This window comes from Neophocaena asiaeorientalis, unplaced genomic scaffold (assembly GCF_003031525.2).
Source record: "Neophocaena asiaeorientalis asiaeorientalis breed wild unplaced genomic scaffold, Neophocaena_asiaeorientalis_V1.1 scaffold92, whole genome shotgun sequence".
Classification (NCBI taxonomy): domain Eukaryota; kingdom Metazoa; phylum Chordata; class Mammalia; order Artiodactyla; family Phocoenidae; genus Neophocaena; species Neophocaena asiaeorientalis.
This window is the reverse complement of record NW_020174057.1, coordinates 1,643,435-1,659,976: the sequence shown is the minus strand read 5'-3', so window position 1 is coordinate 1,659,976 and position 16,542 is coordinate 1,643,435. Positions and strand designations below refer to the sequence as shown.

The following is a 16,542-nucleotide window of genomic DNA, read 5'->3' as shown; positions in this document are numbered from 1 at the left end:
ATCAATTTAAGCTGTTAGCAATCTTACTGAAGTTTAACCTGGATAAATTAGATGAGTTAGGTATTTTGTTTTTGCACCACAGAAGCCCTCACACATTGATGTAGTGGAACCTATCAATAACAAAACACAAACCTTTTTCTTTGGTTGTGCTCCTGCTCTTTCCAGAGCAGTTTTTAGCCTTTCCTCCTGGTGTTTTTGTTTTTCTTTCACTTTCTCTTCACGCAACCTGTCAAGAGGGGAAGACATTGTTCTAACTATAAATCACAGAAAGTAAAAAAGACCTACATCATTACTATTTGGTAAAGAATTATCTAAATATTATAAAGTTTCCTTTAAGGTTAAATGAAAATAATACTTCATCTTCACCCAAATCTATGGGTTTTGAATATTCAGGTGAAATTTCAACAACAAATCCTGTTTGTGTTGAAATAGGAAGAAAATGCATGTCACCATTTTGGAAGAAGTAAAATCTATCCAAATCTTGGTCTAAAACAAGCACCTCAGCAAAGCTTTCTCATCACTCCATTTACAGTTCGGTACTTCGCAGTTAATCCGTGTGGCAGCCACTTGAATTAATTTCCAGCTATTTCCCCCTCTTTTTAAACCTTTTTACTGAAGTATAATGTGGAGAAAAGTACACAGATCACAAGTGTATATAGTTCAATGGATAACCACAAAAACATACTTTCCAGTAAATCTTTTTGAATGTTATCCTCAAATTAAGGCCAAGAAATAGTATTTGTCTTTGTTCTCTTTAGGGTTGTTATGAAGATAAAATTAAATGAGCTGACTTACGCAAACTGTCTAGTCCAATGCCTGGTACAGAATAACCACTGGACAAGTGATAGCTTTTGTATGGATGTATATAATTATCAATGTAACATTCACTGAACATTTTTATGCAAAATTAGGTGTTATGTTAGGTGCCTCCAAACTATGGGAAAAATCCAGTAAAATTCTCCTTTTGATAAGAATGATAAGTAATTGGAATTAGGTTCATGTATCACTACTGGAAATAGTAGTAATTACAAGATGCAAATGCTCTTAGTATAATTAGTCAAAGGTCATCTTCTGGAAGGAGTGATTTTCATTTATGATTTCTTAAAAAAATTGCTTCATATTCAATAAAATCCCATCAGGATCACCTTAATATATTCTGGACTTTGTTTTTATATGGAGGAAACCATATCCCCCCCAGCCCAGTAATGTAAGCAGTAACAAAGTATCTAATATTAATGGCTACTCTTTGAGTACTTACTATATGCCAAGCATGCTTTAGCGCTTTTACATAGCTTATTTAATTTAATCCTCACAACAACCCTGTGAGATAAGTTCCATTATTACTGCCATTTTACAGATAAGGAAACTGAAACTTAAGAGAGGTTGTGTGGCCTGCCTAAGGTCACAAAAGTTGTAAATGGCAGAACCTGGATTGAACCCAGGCAGGTCAGCTCTAATGCCCATGCTCATAGCCATAGTTCTAGTATGCCTGCCAACATGTTTTTTTGCTATAACAAGAACATTATTCCACCTATAAGCATTCTCTATATGCTACATTATACTAGGGATCATATTATATTTATAATAGTCATTGCCTCAAAGGTAGTATGTACATAAAATCCTTATTTAACTTGGTATGGAAATTTCTAAATCAGTGGATTCTCCGGGAAAGGCCCCAAGCTAGGCAAAGATGTGGGGACATGGGGGCTGGGCAGGGGTGGAGGTGAGGGTGGTGGTATGTGTTCCAGGGATGACAATCTTCATGAGATTATCTTGAGGAATAAATGAGTTAATGAGTAAATGTGATGTATTTAAGTGTTGGCAGTTAGGAACTGAGGAAAACCCTCATTACATGGCTCTAACTTTCAAACAATTCCTTCATTGATTGAGTCTCCCTGTAGTTTTCCAATGAAAGGCTCCTAATTCTAGTCTTGGGCCCTTCACCACAAGTATAGTTCTCCTTCTACATTTATAGCCCTTTGAAAATTTTCATGTAAGTAGTGAATATTCACTCTGAAAATTCACTTTTTCAGGCTAGAAGGACCCCTTGCCCATCCGAAACTATGTCATTTGCCCCTGATGAACTCTTTCCTTCACAGTGCTCGTTTTACCATTGATAACGAGATATTTATTTCGTAAGAATATGGATGTTATATGTCTCCACACTAAATAATAGCTCCATGAGGAGGGCAGGGCTGGGTTTGATTCCACTGTGTCTCTATATGGCGTATAATAGAGACTTGCCATATAATAGACTTCCTTAATGTGTGTGGAATCCAAGCAACAACAGCTTCTCATTAAGTCTTTCACTACATTTACATCATAAGACAGTGACTGTACTTTTGCCGTCGTTCTTTCTGTTTCATCCTTTCAATTGCCTCCACGTTTTCTTTGGGAATGGATTCAATGAGATCACTCAGTTCCACCAGGCGAGACTCTACTCTTACCAGCTTTTGAACTGAGTTGAGGCTGCCAACCTCAGCATCTCCAATGCAGACTTTGTATACTTGATTAATTTTTTTACTAAGAGAGTCTATCAGTTTTTCCTGAGGTTGAGAAGAAAAGGAGAGCAGAAAACATAAAATTTCATTACTATTTTATTGTTCATTCAATAAACGTAAAATTCCCTTTTACTATATTATAATGAAAAAGGCTTTTATGTTCTTCTAAGTATTTCCTTTTTTAAAAGAAAAACTTTAAAACAACATAGAACAGTAAGAAAATGCAGCATTGAATTTATGTTATAATTTATAGTCAGATCATTACTATAGTAACACCTTGGATTATTTTCTTTAAAAATATTTCAGTCTAGGTATAAAAAGTAACTTAATAGGACAGATTGTCTTTTTGCTTGAATGTTTTCTGTATCATTCCCATTCAAGTAGACACTACATAAACATTTTAAATCCTTTTTTTCCCCACTCTAACGCATTTCCTAGCAGCACAGTGTGTGAGCTCCCTTTTTTGCCCTTACTATTCTAATTTGCTAAAACTATAATCCTGTATGATAGTTATTTGCATACATGCCTTATCTCCCCTCCTAGACTGTAAGCACCTGGAAGGCAGGAGCTATTTCTTATTTTTACACTTATATCTAAAGCAGCACCTTGCACATAACTGTGCACTTAATAAATGTTTGCTGAATAAATGAATGCATTCTCTAAGGAAAAAAAAAGTTACAAGCAAACAGATTCCTAAGCTGGCCTATAAAATCTTTTGAGGAGTTTTTTCATTCTCTCCACTGGGAAGCCATTCTAGTACTCCAGTCTAAGCAGAGGCTTAGGCCAAACCTTGCTGATCCCTGTACCTGGCCACTGTGCCATTTTAACTGTTGGTAGAGATGCTCAAGCTTGTAGGTAACATGTTTCGGGACCGTAAGGAAACTTTTTGTCTCTCCACTGTGTACCCGGCATTCGCAGATAAAAGGATCTCAATAAACTGGGCAAAGTAAATCGTTCTCCAGGTAGCATCCTGCCCCCATTCCTGCTTCTGCTCAGGAAGATGAGAATCACCATAAAGCCAAGGACAAATAATCCTCAAGACAGGTGTAGCTCCAGGAGCCATGGGAGACCCCTCCTGAAACCACAGACTCATTACAGAGCCACCAACACTTAATTACAAGTCAAGATCTGTTACCAATAGTTTACTTCAAACAGCTTGTCTGTCCCACCTAGTTTAACAAGCTTTCTGATGGTCCTGTTTGCCATAAAGTCCCCCGTTTTTCTTCTAAAGTAACACTTACTGTATTCCCTATTTATATTTAAAACATGCTTCTTCTAGGAAATTTGGAGAAATACAAAATAATTTAAAAGGAAAAAGTAAAAAAAAACAAAAGTCCTATTTGCCATAAAGCTGCTTTTTTCTTTCCCTTTCTAAATAACATTTATTGTATTCCTATTTATATTAACACATTCCTTTTAGAAACTTTAGATATATAGAAAAATATAAAAGGAAAAAAGTATAACTCATCAAGGGGCTAAAATATTGTACTTGGATATGGAAAAAAATGTATATTCTGAGAAAACATCTTTAATATGAGAATGATTAGTAAGTTGATGGAAGTTTTGTGGGGAAACCTCTTGAACGCTTAGAGCTTTAGAGATGGATGGGCAGCGACCTTTCAGCATATCTTGTTTTCTTTTTAAGTTCTGCCTGTCAAACAGGAGAGGAAAAGACAAGGAGAGATATTTTATTAAGATAACAAGTTAAGAACAGTAAGAAGTAGGATTGGGGAATGAGGTTAAAGAAAATACTCATGTATGAAAAAGATTGAGGGCCTGGCCCAACAGAGCAGAAGGACAAGGAAAAAGGGAGCTCAAGGCACAGGCCTACAGATGAGCCTGTAAAGCATCAGTCCCATCCCTGGAGCTGCCACCAGATGGCGGGCCCAGCCCAGAGCACCTCGGAGGAGGGGCAGCCAAGAGAGGCTGCAAGAAGTGGGAGGAGATGCTGCTTCCTGCTGTGTAGCGGGACAGGACCGTGAAAGGCTCAGAATACTGGATACGAACTCTGGATGCCTTCAGCAGTGAATGGGAAGTGATCTGACCAGAGCAATGATCAGGAGAAATAGTTGTATCAAAACTGGATAGGCGAGGGGGTAGTGTCTAGATGACCTTTAAAGTCCTTTCCAACTCAAGGATTCTGTAATTCTAATCCATGTTATGTTCTGCTGAGTTTTGACTATAAACAACTTTTGCAATTGAACTTGATTAGCTCCCTGTGCCCAAGAACGATAAAATGAGAGATGAGGACGTTCTGCAAATTGAACAATGGAATAGCTTACATTCCATTTCATGTTCGATAAACAAACAACTGCACAAAACAACATGTATGAATCTCACAAACAATGTTGAGAGGAAGAAACCAGACAAGCCAGACATATTACATGATTCCATTTATATAAAGTTCAAAAACATGAAAGCTAATCGATGGTGAGAGAAGTCAAGATAGTGGTCATCTTGGGTGTATGGTAGAGACTGGAACGGGGCATGTGGGAGGCTTCTGGGGGTGGTAATGGTGTGTTCACCTTGAGGAAATTCCTTGAGAGATAAACTTAGGATCTGTGCATTTTTCAGTATTACATTATAATTGAGTTTAAAATTTTATTTTAAAAGTAAAATATTGAATCAAGGAAAAATGTTTTTAGGGGATTAAGTACAGTTAAAGAGTGTGGAAATTTTGAAAGAATAAAATACTCATAGCTCCAAAATACCTATGATAATTTATGAATATTAAAATTAGACACAGCTATGCTTATTCACTCATAAAGGATTATGTTTTGCACATTTCAACATATGAAAAGAATGGGAGTGGGGAAGCTGGAAAATTCTTAGAAAAGAATACTTTCCCCTGCCAATTGTCCTGCTCTGCCTCTGCTTCTCTGCCCCAACATTTCACATTTTTGGGAGACACTGTGAATTATTAGCTCCATTTTCCCAGAGTATATAATACATGGATGCCAAAATTACACTTGTGACCCAAATGTCATAGTCTTTAAAAAAGTAATTTTCAGATCAATTCTATCTTCTCCATTTAGGGCTCTGGTTGCTTCAAAGTTTGAGTATTGAAATGCCACTTTTTTTCATAGCCACCCTAAATTTGGATGAAAGGGGCTTGGTGGAGGGCACGGGGAGATACCACTGATATTTACCTGACATTTTTCATGTTAATCAATTTCAGAATTATTTAAAACAGAATTGAAGGGTGGAAACAACCCAAGTGGCTGTCAACAGATGAATGGATAGACAAACTGTGGTATAAAAATACAGCGGAATATTATTTGGCTGTAAAAAGGAATGAAATTCTGACGCATGCTACAACATGGATGAACCTTGAAAACATGCTAAGTGAAATAAGCCATAAACAGAAGTCCAGATACTGTATGCTTCCATATATATAAGGCAACTTTATAGAGACAGAAAGTAGAACAGAGGTTACCAGAAGCTGGAAGGTGGGGGAATGGGGAATTATTGTTTCATGGGTACAGAGTTTCTGTTTGGGATGATGAAAAATTCTGTAAATAGATAATGGTGATGCTTATATTGCGAATATACTTAATGCCACTGAATTGTACGCTTAAAATGGTTAACTTGTAAATTTTATGTTATGTATATTTTACCACAATTTAAAAAAAGGTTTAAAAAAAACCCCAGCATTGAAGAACTGAGAGGTGGCTGTCATCACACTTCCTGCTCTGGCAGTGCACAGTCCTATCCCCTCCTATCTCGGGGTGTTATGCCACCCTAGGAAATGTGGGCTGTGAAGGAGCCATAAACAGGTTTGTCTTTTATAACCCTGCCCACCTATGGGCAGGGGAGCATAGTCATCTTCTGATAGAGTCCCCTTAAATCTACCTCTGTTTGAAAATCAAGTTCATAACTATAATTGTGATATTAGTCTCACATATGAGTTTTGAATTTTATTCATTTGAGATTTTTACAAGAAAACCAATGTTAGCTGGAGTTTGTTATGGGTCTTAAAACTAACCTAATCATTCATTCAACAAACATTTATTGAGCACTTACTTTATGAGGACACTAAACTTAGCAGACTAGATAGGGTAAGACAATCCCTACCCTGGGGTTTGCATGGAGCTGGGAGAAACCAGCACGCAAACAGATAAGCACACGTGGATCTATGCAGACCCGAAAGAGGCCACAATCTATTACAAGCTCACTGTTGGGAAGATAATTCCTTTCAGTGCTGGTTCAGTGATTCCTCTGTTAATTATTTGCCCCTCAAATTAATACCAAAATGATCACAGGTAGTGAACTACTGCATATGTATGGTAATATGTATACTGACTAAAAGAAATGTATTTATAGGCGGGGAAATCTCGGCATCATACTTTGTAATATTTTAAGAGAACTCCAATGCCAATTTGAATGCTTTCTATCTACTGTGTAAATTAGCTATTACATATTGACAAGGTAATTATTTCCAAGCTGCTTTGTGGGCTCTATCATCAACCTGGGACTTGTGGTTTGCTTTAATTCCCCTATTCCAATGCTTAATACACAGGGAATGCAGATTATTAATATCATGAGCCAAAATAAACTTACTACAGGCAAAGAATGATTACCTGAGCATCTGAATTACATTCTCCAAAACTAAATAGCCTGGACCTTAATTCCAGTTCTGCTGCTTTTTCCTCTTCTCTTACACAGTTAGCCTTAAGCATTTCCTTGTGTTCCAAAAGAAACTCTATGTTGGTATTTCTATTGCAAAAGAAGAAAGAGACCCTTGTCTGTAATTTGTGGTTTAGTGAAATAAGCCATCAGTCAGGAGCTTCAGCACTCCCTCCAGATCGTGTGTCAACATCCTATGTCTAGCAAGCCAAATACAAGTTTATATTTTAAGACATTGACAAAGTACATGCAACTTTTCAGGTTAAAGTGAGAAAAACAAATGCACAGATGCTTTTTAACTTCCATCAGGAAGCATTTTTCTCACCCCACCCCCACTTCTGTGGTTCCCCCGAGTCCCCCAAATAGAAAGCAGCAGAGCTGAGGTATCGGGAGCCCAAGCTGTGTGACCTAGTATGTCAGCGTTCTCAAACCTGGCTGATAATCAGAATATCTGAGGAGCCACTGGGTAAAGTACAGACTCCTGACTACTCACTTAGAGATTCTGATATAGATCCCCTTTTCCTGCCCAACCATACCCACCCCATCCCCTCAAATCATATTGTCAGGGCGGGGGCCCCATACACTGAGGACTGGGAGAGAGGAGACAAGGATTAAAAGGATACAGTAGTCTACTGGGTGGTTATGAGATTATGGTTTTAGGTTCTTAACTTATGAACAAGTTAATATGTTCCAAAGTTCAATGTAGTTTGACTTAACTATTTAAAATGATTGCTGTCTTCTGATCCAGAAGACTCTTCCCAAAAAAGGTTCTACACATTTTTAGAATGAGTAGATATAAAGATCTATTCTCTGCAACTTGAAGCTATTTTCCAAAATTGTAATCATATAAAATTTTAGAGTAGAAAGGAATTTTGTGAGTCATCAAATCCAGCCTCCTTCCCAACAGAAATCCTTTTTTATAGTAGCCCTGATATATCAATATGTACATTATAAAATGATATATTTAAGTCACACACACAAAAAACTTTTGCTGAGAGTCACAGCCAAGTAAAATGCATTTATTAGCATTATCCAAAGCATGAATTGATTAGCCAGATGATAGCATGAAACTGTATTGAACAAAAATTAAGGCAGTAGGTGACATTTCAGTTCTTTTTAATCTTTTAAATTGTCTTTTATTATTGCTAGCTAGGAAAATATTTTGACAAGTGAAAGTAGGGACTAAAACTAAAGCTAGTCTATTCTGTGTAAATACAACTTCTACCTTTTCCACTCTTCAGTGTAAACTATTATTAACAAAAATCCCATCCTAAATCCAGAGAGACCACAAGGAAGGGCCATACATAAATGAGTTGGACTTTATCTCTGGTTAGAAATCGGTTAATAGAATAAGTCTACTTGTTTTTAATGACTTACATTTTATCCTGTATAAGTTTTTCTCTTTTATTTACATCTTCAAGATTTTCATCTACATCTTGGGAGTATTGTACCAAAGTAAGATTCTGCTCTTCCAGCTCTGTGAGGACCTGAAGTAACTCTTCGGGTTCTTTGAAATAAAGTTCTGGCTCCTAATCAATCAATAATGAAGAATATAATTCGCTTAAAAACGTGCTACCTGTGTACATGTGACATCTAGGAAAAAAACAGTGGGGTAAAGGAATACCGTTCTGATTATGAGGTAGACATGGGCAGAGGGTGACAAAGGAACCTATTTCCACGTGAGAGCTGGCCTTCAGGAAGAGAGCACTTTGGGTGTTGCGGGGAGATGAAGGTTATTAGAGAAGGGGAAAAGGAAGAGGGTGAGGAAAAGAGAAGGAAGAAGGGATGGAGCAGAGGAGGAGGCAAGGGCAGGAAAAAGGGAAAAGGCAAGTCTACGGAAAGGTAAGGGGAGAGGAACAGAAGAACGAGAAAGGAGGCTAAGTGAAGGTCATTTTCTCCCCACATTTTAATGATTTTCTATTTTCCAAAATTTTAAGTATAAGTTTATATTACTTTAAGTAAATTTAATTATTAGCAAGATGACTTGGATATTTGCACACCCATGTTCATCATATTTACTATAGCCAAGAGGTGGAAGTAACCTAAATGTCCATAGACGGATGGATGGGTAAAGAAAATGTGGTATATCCATTCAGCCTTAAAAAAGAAGGAAATCCTGTCATTTGCTAGAATATGGATAAACCTGGAAGACATGAGGACATGAGACTAAGCGAAATAAGCCAGTCATGAAAAGACAAATACTGCATGATTCCACTTTTACGAGGTATATAAAGTAATCAAACTCTTAGAAATGTAAAGCAGAACATGGTTGCTAGAGGGAGTGGGCATAGGGGAGTTGTTCAATTGGTGTATAGTTTCAGTTTTGCAAGGTGAAAAAGTTCTAGAGGTCTGTTACACATCAGTGTGCTTATAGCTAACGCTACAGTACCATACACTTAAAAATGGTTAAGATGGTAAGTTATGTTTTCTCTACAATTGAAAAAAAAAGACTTGGATAAGGTATGTTATACATAATACATGGATGGTGTTTTCAAGTGTTTTTCATTCGTTTTGAGTTTCTGTGGTTGTATTTAGGATGGGATTAGCTCAAAGTCAGGGTTGTAGCCATACAGGGCTGTTTTGTTGAAGGTCAGTTTATCTCACAGTCCAGCTACCCAGTATACCTCAAGCCCCAATAAAATGATAAACAGTTAGAAGGTGGTTATTTTTACAGGAAGACTGTAGATAATGTATATCTCCTAAATTGTTACCTTCTTACAGACCTTTATTTATTTATTTTTAATTTTTTTTTTATCTTTTGGCCACACCGTGTAGCATGCGGGATCTTAGTTCCCCGACCAGGGATGGAACCCATGCCCCCTGCAGTGGAAGCATGGAGTCTTAACCACTGGACCACCAGGGAAGTCCTGACATTTATTTTTCATTAAATGTCTGATGACAAAGATGAACTGTATATAACTGGAGAACAGTATCAAAATCATATTTCCTTCTGGAAAGTTGTGGAATATTTGGAATAGGACGTTTTAATTTCAAAAGAAGAAATGAGCATTTATACTTTTCACCAAACACAATTTTTAAATCAAGAAAGATAATCTGGTTACCAGATCATAGTCCATATCATCATCTAAAAAGAATTCCAAACTGTCTTCTGAACTGATACTTTCAGCTCGGCTGTAAAAGAAAAAGAAAATGCCTGATTTCTGAGCCACTTTCTGTCAACAGATTTGCTTTCATTTCTAAATTGTCTTTGGAACCTAACTGTGACATAGTTCTTTTCAATAGCCTGTTTAGCCTTTTAGGGAATTGCTGATTGCAGGAATCCATGGTTTCCATGAGTATGCAAAAGAAAATCAGATTCAGTCCCAGACAAGGGTGACATATGCAAACAGACCACAAGGAAGGGCCATGCCACGTGATACCAATTATTTGAGGTGCATCTATAAAATTTCAAATTTTAAAAAAATTTAGAAAAAGAAACACATGACAATCTACATTGCTACATCTGCTTTGTCCTTTTTAAGGCAGTCTTCTTGAGAAACTAAACATGTGCTCTAGTGCTCAAAACAAAACGTGTGTTCCAAGTAACACAATATTTGTCTTTTTAAGAGTAGATTTTACCTTTTAAAATATCTCTGATCAGGCTGAGGAAATGTTGGTTGGGGGTGGGTGGGTGATGAGGTACATCCTTAAAGAATAATTATATGGCTTGCAAGGTGGCTCTGGAAAAATCCTTTAAGAAGGACAAATTGAAAATGATTGGAATATTAAAAGGGGCAGGGACTAAGGAGAGAGTAAGGCGGCTGTTGGTGTGATCTAGGTAAGTAACACTTTCAAGTAGAGGGTAGTGAAGATGGGAAAAGTGAGTAAATGGGTGGGGCTTGGGAGGAGAATCTAGAGATGCATGAAAGAAAGAATTCATGGGAACCAAGAATAGAAAGAGCTACTGGGGCCAGAATAGAAGAGACAAAGATGACTCCAACGCTTGTAGTTTGTGAGCCTGGAATAATGGAGGTTGCACTAACAGGAAGGAAAACGGTTAAAGGATGGGGTAAGAACAAGATTAAGATCTGCTTTGTTCATGTTGAGTTTGAGGGGACAAAATAACCTACGTGGAGCTGCCCGTTAGGCAATCGGAAATAAGTTGTAGGAAAACTGAGAAAGGGCCATAGAAGTAAATGAATATTTGGGAAACATCCCCTGAGAAAGCATTTGGTACTGCTGTCCATGCCACTCTTCTTGGACTCAGTGATAGCATTTTCTAATCAATCTTCTCCCACCTCTCTGATACTCTTTTACCTTTTGGGGTTCCTTTTCTTTGGGTCTGTGGTTCCTCAGCCTTCTTGCCTCTCATTCTAACCATTCTTTTGGGCTGATCTTATCCTCTCTCACAGATTCAGCCACTGCTAATATACTGACTCTCACATCTCTCTCTCCTTCTCTTGAGCTCTGGACTTCAATGGCCAGCCTCTAACTGGACACCAATATCCACTTGGGTGTCCCCTGGGGAGCTCAAACACAAAATCCAAAATCACACTCCCTATCCTCCTGCCAGGCTTGCTCCCCTTACTGTGTTCCCAATATCATTGAATGACAATGTCATACACGCGGTTGCCACACTAGAAATTTGGGAGTTATCTGTGCACTTTCTTTTCCTCACACTTCCCCCAAAGTGTAGGGGACGCCTGTCAATACCACTTCCCTGATGTGTCCCACAGCCTTTCCTTCTTCGTTCCCGCTGCCACTGTCTGGTTGAGGCAGTCCATTATCTCCCACCTGATGAACTGTGACAACAGGCTCCTAACTGGCCTGTCAATTTAGGAGTTTCATCTCTGTCCATTTTATTCTTTAAAATACCACCGTATTCTGTATTTGATTGTATCTTGACTCTGTTGATGTCAATATCCTGGTTGTGATATCATATTACAATTTTGTAAGATGTTACTATTGGGGGAAACTGGGTGAGCCGTAGTGGGACCTCTCTGTATTTTTTTCTTACAACTGCGTGTGAATCTACAATTATCTCAAAATGAAAATTTAATTAAAAACACAGCAAAACAGTGACTCCTAAATGCCACAGAAGTGCAGTCACCCCAGGGCCCCTGGAATTCAGAGCACAGTGTCTGTGTGGCTTTTGTCGTGGATAATACAGTGCTGGCCCAGATCCTTCCTTTGGGGCTGGTGTACCCATCCTAGACATCACTATATTTTCTTAAAAGCTCCCCTGGGGTAGCTAGGGTTGAGAACTACCAATTTATGAAATAATGAGTATAAATGAGTCAATAATCAAATAAGGGAAGAAACAAAAAATGCTTTATAGTCTCATTGCAGCAATTTTGAATGACATGGTAAAATTGCAAACACACAAGTCAGCAGTGGATTCAAACAACTGGGCAGTGAATTCTGAGAGGCAAAGACCCAAGATGCAGGGCGCAGGCGGTTTCTGCAGATAGCGGTTGTAGGCCCTCATCAAAGGATGCAGGGAGGCCTATGAGAGCTTGCTCACCTCAGGAGCACATGGAACCACTACCTCCGGCATCTGTTAACGGTGAGTGTGGATACATGGTACGTATGTTAAAGAGAGGCTAAAAGAAATATTTGCTTAAAAAAAAAATTCACAGTTTTCAAGAGAGTTAATCAATATGTACTGTACTTTGATAAGGATGGTTTCTTTTGCTCTAGGGTGGGAGTGGTCGTCTTGCACGGTTTTGCTGTTCAAAATGTCCAGGCAAAGTCCATGTCATTGGTGATGGTGGAAGTGAAAAAAAAAACGTAATTAGAAGTGAGTCCTTGCTATTTGGTACAAGATATTCATTTTTTCTGCACTGATATGCCCATTACTTTTTAAAAATTATTATTAGAATAATAATCGTATAGGAAATAGAGCTCTTTTATTCTACTACTTTTGGTTCCAAGCATAAAGTCAAAGGCACTGTTTGGGGTGGGGGGGGGTGCATTTTGTCAAAAACGTGGCACAACTATTAAAGGTCACAAATCAGGGACATAGATGGTGAAATATAAACCATGGTTCTATTTTTACCTAATCATACATATTTCTAATCACAGATTTTAAAAGATCAATATATAAAATAAAAATGATGGACTTCAATTATTACATCTTGTGGAGAGACCTACCACAGGCCCATACAAGTCGCCCATGCACTCATTCCCCTGACACCAGTGTCTGGGCCTGACCCTGGTCTGAAACTGAGAAGTGGGCAAAACTGGTCTTGGGTCTCTGCATCCACTGACCCCCAGGTCCCCCCCACAGCCAGGCCACACTTCCTCATGCCTGTGCTCTCGTGACTTCCAATCACCCTTTCTGCTATTCTGTCTTAAAACCACAGCAGGTCCCAGTCTCCCACCCTCTACTTGGGAAGTTCCTACTTATTCTTCAAAATCCAGCTCAAACATCACCTCCTCTTAAAGTCTCTTCTGGGACTTCCCTGGTGGCACAGTGGTTAAGAATCCGCCTGCCAAGGCAGGGGGGTCCGGGAAGATCCCACACGCCATGGAGCAACTAAGCCCATGCGCCACAACTACTGAGCCCATGCACCACAACTACTGAGCCCGCACGCCACAACTACTGAAGGCCGCATGCCTAGAGCCCGAGCTCCGCAACAAGAGAAGCCCCCGCTCACTGCAACTAGAGAAAGCCCATGTGCAGCAATGAAGACCCAACACAGCCAAAAATAAATAAATAAATTTATATATATATAAAAAAAGACTGTTCTAAATGCCTCAGGCATAGATCACATTTTTTGCTTTTGCTCCCAGACCCCTCACTATCACTGCTGTATCGTTTGCCCTATTGTATTGTATTGTATAGTATAGGTCCAGGGTGCAGAACTATGTCCTGTTGGTCTTTGTGTACTCAGAGTCTTAAAAAGAACCTGATACATTGTATGCCTCCAATATATACATGGTGAGTGGGGGAAGAAAAGAAAATGGATGAAGAACCAGTGGGTTCTACCACCGCCATAAATTACCATCTTAAGCTTTTAAACTGATACTGGAACACATATTACTAAAACGTCTTGTTGAGGGATGTTATTTAAACTGAGTGACTTCTATATTCAAGATTTTAAAGAGAAGAAGACATTGACCCCACCACCTACTTCCTCCACCCCCCTCCCCTACACTCTACTCCAGATCCTCTAACAGGCACTCTACTCCAGATCCTCTAACCTTAATTGTGTGACCAGGAGATTTGACAAATGAGAAATGTGTCATGTTTTTAGATAGGAAGGTTGATTTTGTAAAGCTGCCCATTTTTCTGAATGCTCATGGGCCCAGCCGCTCCGCGGCATGTGGGATCTTCCCAGACCGGGGCACGAACCCGTGTCCCCTGCATCAGCAGGCAGACTCCCAACCACTGCACCACCAGGGAAGCCCCATAAATTACCATCTTAATCTTTTAAACTGATACTGGAACACATATTACTAAAACGTCTTGTTGAGGGATGTTATTTAAACTGAGTGACTTCTATATTCAAGATTTTAAAGAGAAGAAGACATTGACCCCACCACCTACTTCCTCCACCCCCCTCCCCTACACTCTACTCCAGATCCTCTAACAGGCACTCTACTCCAGATCCTCTAACCATAATTGTGTGACCAGGAGATTTGACAAATGAGAAATGTGTCATGTTTTTAGATAGGAAGGTTGATTTTGTAAAGCTGCCCATTTTTCTGAAATTAATTATGTTTTATGGAATTATAATAAAAATGTTACAAAAAAATTGGTCAGGGAGTTGGGTGTTGGGTTAGTAGAACTTTGCATAATGATTCTGAGGTTCATCTAGAAAGATAAACAAATACTTTTTTTTTTTTTTTTTTTTTGCGGTCCGCGGGCCTCTAATGGCTGTGCCCTCTCCCATTGCGGAGCACAGGCTCCGGACGCGCAGGCTCAGCGGCCATGGCTTACGGGCCCAGCCGCTCCGTGGCATGTGGGATCTTCCCGGACCGGGGCACGAACCCACGTCCCCTGCATCGGCAGGCGGACTCTCAACCACTGCGCCACCAGGGAAGCCCTCCATGTATATATTTTTATTGCTTCATATCTGAAATTAACCTGAATTTCCAAATTAATAATTTATAATATCAGAGATAGTGGGATTGTTCAGGTTCTGCTTAAAATAAAAATTCTGACTATTTAATAACAAACATTGAGGCAGAATATTTTAGAATTAGGGATATTTACTTAATTGAATTTAAGAATATGGGACTTACTTGTCATTATACTTGGAAGCTTGACATTCACATTTTCTTTATTCTTTGACACCCTTTTCATTGCTTGCTGGATTTGCCATTGTTTTGGAGACAATTTCAGCAGAAAAAATCCATAGTTCATGTACTCTTTAAGGAGGAATTCTGTTTTTGCTATTTCACTACTCAAAAGAAATAAAGATATGATTAGATATACCTGTGTGAAAGCATGTTCATTTTTTAAAAAACGTTTTACAAAAGTCATTTTCTTGGTCATGTATTTGAATAATAATTTGCTTAACAAATATTGTAAATATGGCCATAAAAATATGGGCTTCGGGCTTCCCTGGTGGCGCAGTGGTTGAGCGTCCACCTGCCGATGCAGGGGACATGGGTTCGTGCCCCGGTCTGGGAAGATCCCACATGCCGCGGAGCGGCTGGGCCCGTGAGCCATGGCCGCTAAGCCTGCGCGTCCGGAGCCTGTGCTCCACAACGGGAGAGGCCACAACAGTGAGAGGCCCGTGTACCGCAAAAAAAATAAAAATAAAAAAATTTTAAAAATATGGGCCTCAATAAGATATGAGACAAGAGGCAAGAAACCTGTAGGACGGCTTCCCTCGTGACACAGTGGTTAAGAATCCGCTTGCCAATGCAGGGGACATGGGTTCAAGCCCTGGTCCGGGCAGATCCCACGTGCCGCGGAGCAACTAAACCCGTGCGCCACAACTACTGAGCCCGCACTCTAGAGCCTGCGAGCCACAACTACTGAGCCCATGTGCCACGTCCACTGAAGCCCGCGTGCCTAGAGCCCATGCTCTGCAACAAAAGAAGCCACCGCAATGAGAAGGCTGCATATTGCAACGAAGAGTAGCCCCCGCTCACCACAACTAGAGAAAGCCCCTAAGAAGCAACCAATGCAGCCATAAATAAATAAATTTATAAAAAGAAACCTGTAGGAATGTTACTTGAATAAAACATGCCCGAGGATATGCACACATAGAATAGACTGATGATCGTGTTACTGGGCAAGGGCTCACTGCCCAGTGTGCATAGATGCCAATACTATGGCACCGGCTTTTGAGAAAAGAAAGAGCTTTACTGAGAGGTTGAGCGGCAAGACGACAGGAGGCAAGGCTCTCAAATCTGTCTCCTTGCCTGTCAACCTCTCAATAAAGCTCTTTCTTTTCTCAAAAGCCGGTGCCATAGTATTGGCTTCTATGCGCATCGGGCAGCGAGCCCTTGCCTGGAA

The 16,542-nt window shown here is 39.4% G+C and overlaps 1 protein-coding gene across 1 annotated transcript in view; it reads right to left on the bottom strand.

Moving 5' to 3' along the window:
* The window catches only part of CCDC38 (coiled-coil domain containing 38), a 40,631-nt gene that overhangs the window by 2,222 nt on the left and 21,867 nt on the right, over window positions 1–16,542 (bottom strand). Inside the window, exons 6-13 of the mRNA XM_024754376.1 lie at window positions 15,318–15,475; window positions 12,739–12,796; window positions 11,033–11,105; window positions 10,190–10,300; window positions 8,505–8,656; window positions 7,082–7,217; window positions 2,341–2,546; window positions 133–226 (exon numbers count right to left, since the gene is read on the bottom strand). Coding sequence (XP_024610144.1) covers window positions 133–226; window positions 2,341–2,546; window positions 7,082–7,217; window positions 8,505–8,656; window positions 10,190–10,300; window positions 11,033–11,105; window positions 12,739–12,796; window positions 15,318–15,475 — 988 coding nt within the window. The remainder of the gene's footprint in view (window positions 1–132; window positions 227–2,340; window positions 2,547–7,081; window positions 7,218–8,504; window positions 8,657–10,189; window positions 10,301–11,032; window positions 11,106–12,738; window positions 12,797–15,317; window positions 15,476–16,542) is intronic.